The 7214-nt window shown below is 37.4% G+C and overlaps 1 protein-coding gene across 1 annotated transcript in view; it reads left to right on the top strand.

The window, feature by feature from the left end:
• LOC107601609 (ubiquitin-conjugating enzyme E2 E3-like) overlaps positions 1 to 4077 on the top strand; it is a 26308-nt gene extending 22231 nt beyond the window's left edge. The window contains exon 4 of the mRNA XM_016293852.1: positions 3945 to 4077. Within this exon, the coding sequence (XP_016149338.1) occupies positions 3945 to 4062 (118 nt within the window). The 3' untranslated portion in view covers positions 4063 to 4077. The remainder of the gene's footprint in view (positions 1 to 3944) is intronic.
• Positions 4078 to 7214: the final 3137 nt, after the last annotated feature.

Here is a 7214-nt window from a genome sequence, read left to right as displayed (position 1 = left end):
AACAGATCATTCAGAACAGGTATTGATTGACCTCAAGGATCATGTGAAGCTGAACGATTGTTTGTTTTGTGTGCTGCATAAATGAACGTACTCCTTCGAGCACTGGCTATTTCCAGTGTAAAGCAAATAGCGAGATGCCGACAGACAGAGATGTGGTTTAGGGAAGCTGGTTTACTACGGCCCCAGCTATAAAGGTGAAAGAGTCAACCACGGCATTTCGGATTAATTAGTATCCGAATCTCCTTCCTCAGCATGTTTGGGAGTTTGCGCCGCTCCGAGTGGCTCTCCGCCTCAGTCTGGCCCTCATCTCGATCGTCAGTGGCATCTGTAAACAACAAGTTTATATAAAGCTCATGGGCTGGAGGGGGCTCTTTGTTCAGATCAAGCCACTGCAAAGCTCTAATCCACTAATTATAAACAGGATTCATCCTCTGCGGTGGATGCCGGGCAGAGCCGGCGATCCGCACCCCCTCATTCTTTTGTCTCCAGATGAAATGCAAGGCAACTTGGGGGCCGATCTCGCCTACATTTGTTTGGGTTGGTGCTCTGTGAAGTCATTGCCCTCTCTCGCTCACTAAGTGGTGAGGCTTGGTTTGTGGTCTGCTAATCTGTGCTTTTGTGAATGAGTATGTCTGTGTTTGGGAGCAGGGCAGAAAAGAGAGAGACAGGCATTTCATCCTAAAAGTCTATCTAGAAATAAGAGTATCGATTAACTCGAGCTGTAAAAGGCTCTAATGCATTGGTTTGTTGACAGAGCAGTTTGGTTGGGTCATTATGTGCCTTTAAAAAGAGCTATTTCTCTTTTATTTTGTCTTTCTTTCTTTCTTTCTTTCTTTCTTTCTTTCTTTCTTTCTTTCTTTCTTTCTTTCTTTCTTTCTTTCTTTCTTTCTTTCTTTCTTTCTTTCTTTCTGTCTGTCTGTCTGTCTGTCTGTCTGTCTGTCTGTCTGTCTGTTTAGAAACTCTACCTACCTGGCTGTCTACTGCCTACAGAGATACCTTTGTTGCTAAGTTAATGATGCCATTCCCTAATAAAAGGATGATAATTGAATAAAGATCTGATTATGGTTTTGATTAACATTCAAATGGGTTCAACTATCAACAAGTTCATTTGCAGTCATTTATCTCTGAAATTAGGGAGCGTTTACTGTACATGACACGGTTTTGGCCATACACGACAGCTGTGTTTTGGGGTTTTTGAAAACTTAAAGGGGTGGTTGACTGTTTTTTTTCTAGGCTTGATTGTGTTTATGGGGTGCAGCCTAACATGTGTTAATGCTTCGTTTAAAAAAAACTAAACGCATTATTTTTCACATAATTTACCTTTATTCTACACCGCTCTGTCCCTTCTCCCATAAACGTGCTGATCATTTCCTGCTTTTATGAAGCCCCTCCCTCAGAAATGTTGTGATTGGCTAAACCGCCTCTAGTGCGCGTCTGAACGTCACGCCCCTCAGTTCAGCGGCATGTGCTCTGGCTGTATTGTAAACAATGGCGTCGTCTATGTTGCTTATCAGTTTGAGCCCGATTGAGACGCAGAGGATGTTATTGAAGAGGATTGCGCAGAACCTGTGCAAGCACGGCTCTTAATGGTATGTTTTTTGATTGTTGTTGTCTCATACTTTTAGATACGCTGTTATTTGTAAATGCTGCTGCTTCTGTTAGCTTTTAATATATGGTTTTATTTAAAGCTGATTAAAGGTTTAATACAGTACGGCAACCGCATGCGCGTCCATGTATAATGCTTCTCATAGCTATGTGAAAATAAGTGTATAAATGGAACAGTTCATTGTTGGAGCTGAGCTGAATGAGAGAGAGAGATGCAGAGCAGGGGGATGCGAGGAACAGTATTGAGAACCGCTGCTTTTTGAACATTGATTTTGAAACCTGTGAATCCATTCGAATCGTTAGACGACAGAATCACGATTCATATACTGTATGAGTAGATTTTTACATGCACCCCTAGTTTTCTCTTCCTCTTCTCTAAAGCAGCGCAGCATGGCCTCGCCCCCTTTGTTGCATGTTCCCGGGGGTGGGGTTTGTCTGGGTTTGTGATGTCACAATTCCCGGGAAGAAACTTGTTGTAGTCCCTACGAGCCGTTTTTGTAGGCATTAAACTGCCAGAATTTTAAAAGATATCGCCGTTTGCATTTAACTTTCAGCGCCGCAACTTTGCAGATGTTGTTTATGCTCAAACAGCAACATTACACACTAACTAATGTCAAAAAAGTGAAATCGCAAGCAACCACCCCTTTAAAAAAAAAACGTTTTCAAAGTGCAAGTTTTTGAAAACGATACCGTTATAGTCTCTGTGTAAACTACAAAAACACGAATTTGTTAAAACGGTGAAGTCATGCTCATGCATATTACGTGTTTCTTTTAGAAAGTGGCATCGCCAACTACTGGCCTGGCATGCATAATACAACGTTTTTGTCATTTTTGCATATCCATGTGAACGGGGATCATTTTGGCAATGTCGTTGTCTGTATACAAATCTTTAAAAAAATGTAAAGGAAAAAGCATTTCCATATATATATTTTTTTTATAGTTTTAAATATTTTTTATTTATTAAAATATATTTATATTAATATTTAATACATTTTTAATGCTTATTAAGTGTACGTCTGTGTTGCATTAAATATACAACACATTTTATGTTAAACATGATACATTTAAATTAATATTAAATATAATTATTTTATAATTAATATTATATTTGTAATTTCTTGGAAAAGTCCAAAATTCTGGGCAAAGTATAACATTTTAACCGCCTTAAAACGTGAAACTTGAAACTTAAGACTCACCCAAAAATACACAGCACACAATTTTGGGTAAAGTAGGAACATTTCTCAATATTTATGTTTACATTCTACATTTCTCTCAACTTGCTCTCTTCTTGGATTAATAATTCTGTGTAAATGTGGCTCAGGAATGCTTGACAAAGGCATGGCCAAAGCAGTAAATATTATATTTTATAGTGTGTGGGAGCTATGGTAGTGTGTGAGATTTTTTTATTACCCGTTTATGATGTTAGTTTAGGATAAAAAAATATCCTTTCAGTATTTTTATTTTCAGATGTGCAATGTATTTCTATTTACATTTGACTAAAAAAGGCATCTGAAAGAACAGCTTCCCAACTTTAGGAACAGTCTTTGCATTGCTAGTGTCATTATGATGCCTTAAAATGCTGTGTAGGCAGCTCACTAGGTTTTTCTCTCACTTCTCTCCATAGGGGCATGTGTCATGAACTCTCTCTTGTTTTGTTTCACAGTGTTGGCCGTGTCATGCTGGCTGTGTTTTTGAACTCCAAGACCACCGTGTCCATACAATACCCACATTGTGCCAGGCAGGCAGGGTTATTTTGGTCACTCTGTTTATGCTGCATTATGTGACGGACGTCTTAGTAGCTGCTGCAGGGTACAGAGTGAGACGCAGTCAACAAACAAGAAGCGCTCTTTATGTGCTAAGGGAGCAGACTAATGCATGACCCTTATCTGGCAGATTCGGCCCTCCCACAATACTGCAGTCAGCGGTGTCCCGCCGGTCCTGTAAGCTGGGGCCATAAGTCGTCAATACTCTAGATAAGGGCTACTGACACAGTTGGGAAGCTGGGTCAGGTTAAGCTTGCTTGGCTTTCTCTTCTCACCGGATCGATAGCTTTCAGGATTCAGCCCTGGTTTCTGAGAGAGCCGTTAATGAGAGTGAGCCAGCTCTCAAAAGCCCTGTCTATAATAAAAGCCCTGTTATAACACATCCAGAGTATTAAAGCGTGGTTCTGGACTGGTAAGCTAACATCATCCCTTTTTAGATAGACTTGTTTTGTGATGGTTTTGGTTTCCTCCTCCTGTGCAGGTCACGTTCCGTACGAGGATCTATCACTGCAACATCAACAGTCAGGGTGTGATCTGCCTGGACATCCTGAAGGATAACTGGAGCCCAGCTCTGACCATCTCGAAGGTCCTGCTTTCCATCTGTTCTCTGCTAACAGACTGCAATCCAGGTGAGTACAGCAACTCAGGCCCAAATCCTAAGACTAGCTTTATTAGTAAAATCAGAGGACATTAATTACATGTGCATTTTCATCCAAAAAGTGATGGTTCATCCAAAAATGAGAATTGTGTCATCATGTACTCACACCCTAATGTCATTCCAAAAACGTACTTTCTTCTGTAAAACTCAGTGGGCCTCATTCACATAGTGAAAGTTAACTTCCATACAGTAGGTCCTACATTTATTCGTAAATTTAGAATATATTTTAGTACAAAAGTTATTGGTGAAATATGATTTGTTCGTGAAAACGTTGGTACGCAGATTTTCTTACACACATTTCCATGAACAAATCATGATTCGCCAATTACTTTCGTACTAAAATTTATTCTAAATTTATGAATGTAGGAACTACCGTATGGAAGCCTGTTTCCACCATGAAATAAAAAATAAAAAGGTAATTGTGACCTTCTCACTATTCTGACATTTTTCTCGCAACTCTGAGATATAAACTTAGAATTGCGAAATGTTAACTCGCAATCGCTAGATATAAACTTGCAATTCTGAGAAGAAAAGTCCGAATTGTGAGATACTGTATAAACTCACAGTTGCAAGAAAAAAAAAGGCAGAATTGTGAGATGAAAAGTTGCAGTCATCTTTTTTATTAGAGTGATTTGATTTTTTTTATGAAAATAAATGGGCTCTGTTGTTGTCTGGACCCAACTGACTTTCAAAACATCATCTTTTGTGCTCCACAGATTCCAGACAGGTTTGGAATATCATGAGTATGAGGGAATGATGATGTAATTGTCATTTTGGGTGAACTATCCCTAGGGTGAAGTCTGGTCCTTCTATGCACAATAGGACAACCTATGAACATTGTAGACTGCATTCTTTACGTCACAGCTTGTAGTACCAAAGAAGCTAATTACATCATAAGGGATTAGCAAATTGGAAAACTTTTGGAAAATTGAAAAAAAAAACATTAAATCAGTCACCTTTTCTTGTTTATCTAATGCAAAGTTTAAAAACCTGATACAAGTTTTTAAATCACTTTTTTATACTATTTCAATCTGTTACTCACCATGAAAATAGCCAAGGAAGCTGGCATGGCATTATAACATCAACCAGCCAGTATTCATTTGCATGCTGGCAAAGCCTCAAATGGGCAAAACCAGAAACAAAGTTATAGTAAATACACGGGGGAATAAAAATATAACTTAAAAATATATTTATTTAATTTGATACCTGTTATGCCAGCAGTGCGGAAGTTCTAAGCGGCCATGCATTATTATTTTTTTCCTTCTTGTTTTCTCGTTATAACGACTTATTTTCTCGTTATATCGACATAACAAGAGTTGTTTTCTCGTTATAACGACTTAATTTTCTCGTTATATCGACATAACGAGAGTTGTTTTCTCGTTATAACGACTTTCATGATTCGCCAATAACTTTCGTACTAAAATTTATTCTAAATTTATGAATGTAGGAACTACCGTATGGAAGCCTGTTTCCACCATGAAATAAAAAATAAAAAGGTAATTGTGACCTTCTCACTATTCTGACATTTTTCTCGCAACTCTGAGATATAAACTTAGAATTGCGAAATGTTAACTCGCAATCGCTAGATATAAACTTGCAATTCTGAGAAGAAAAGTCCGAATTGTGAGATACTGTATAAACTCACAGTTGCAAGAAAAAAAAAGGCAGAATTGTGAGATGAAAAGTTGCAGTCATCTTTTTTATTAGAGTGATTTGATTTTTTTATGAAAATAAATGGGCTCTGTTGTTGTCTGGACCCAACTGACTTTCAAAACATCATCTTTTGTGCTCCACAGATTCCAGACAGGTTTGGAATATCATGAGTATGAGGGAATGATGATGTAATTGTCATTTTGGGTGAACTATCCCTAGGGTGAAGTCTGGTCCTTCTATGCACAATAGGACAACCTATGAACATTGTAGACTGCATTCTTTACGTCACAGCTTGTAGTACCAAAGAAGCTAATTACATCATAAGGGATTAGCAAATTGGAAAACTTTTGGAAAATTGAAAAAAAAAACATTAAATCAGTCACCTTTTCTTGTTTATCTAATGCAAAGTTTAAAAACCTGATACAAGTTTTTAAATCACTTTTTTATACTATTTCAATCTGTTACTCACCATGAAAATAGCCAAGGAAGCTGGCATGGCATTATAACATCAACCAGCCAGTATTCATTTGCATGCTGGCAAAGCCTCAAATGGGCAAAACCAGAAACAAAGTTATAGTAAATACACGGGGGAATAAAAATATAACTTAAAAATATATTTATTTAATTTGATACCTGTTATGCCAGCAGTGCGGAAGTTCTAAGCGGCCATGCATTATTATTTTTTTCCTTCTTGTTTTCTCGTTATAACGACTTATTTTCTCGTTATATCGACATAACAAGAGTTGTTTTCTCGTTATAACGACTTAATTTTCTCGTTATATCGACATAACGAGAGTTGTTTTCTCGTTATAACGACTTCATCTTCTCACATTTATGAATTAATTAAATGTCAGTAGCCTAATGAACAATACTGTACAAATTATAGAGATCACGAGGTCGTTCATATTCTATCCCAAACATACAGTGGACATACAGTATAGCCTAACACCCCATCAGTTATATTCAGGTCAACAGTGCCACCTGTTGGTGCAGTTTTGTAACTTAAGAGAACAACTTTTTTTAAGTCGAGATCACGAGAAAATTAAGTTGTTATAACGAGAAAACAACTCTCGTTATGTCGATATAACGAGAAAATTAAGTCGTTATAACGAGAAAACAACTCTCGTTATGTCGATATAACGAGAAAATTAAGTCGTTATAACGAGAAAACAACTCTCGTTATGTCGATATAATGAGAAAATTAAGTCGTTATAACGAGAAAACAACTCTCGCTATGTCGATATAACGAGAAAATTAAGTCGTTTTAACGAGAAAACAACTCTCGCTATGTCGATATAACGAGAAAATTAAGTCGTTATAACGAGAAAACAACTCTCGTTATGTCGATATAACGAGAAAATAAGTCGTTATAACGAGAAAACAACTCTCGTTATGTCGATATAACGAGAAAATAAGTCGTTATAACGAGAAAACAAGAAGCGAAAAAAAATAATAATGCATGGCCGCTTAGAACTTCCGTACAGCATAGAGTTTACTGTTGCCTAACCCTCAAATTAAAGGAAAATAATTTTGAT

Source organism: Sinocyclocheilus grahami, unplaced genomic scaffold (genome assembly GCF_001515645.1).
Source record: "Sinocyclocheilus grahami isolate Dianchi unplaced genomic scaffold, SAMN03320097.WGS_v1.1 scaffold308.1, whole genome shotgun sequence".
Taxonomy (NCBI): Eukaryota; Metazoa; Chordata; class Actinopteri; order Cypriniformes; family Cyprinidae; genus Sinocyclocheilus; species Sinocyclocheilus grahami.
This window is presented reverse-complemented; position numbering and strand designations above follow the sequence as displayed.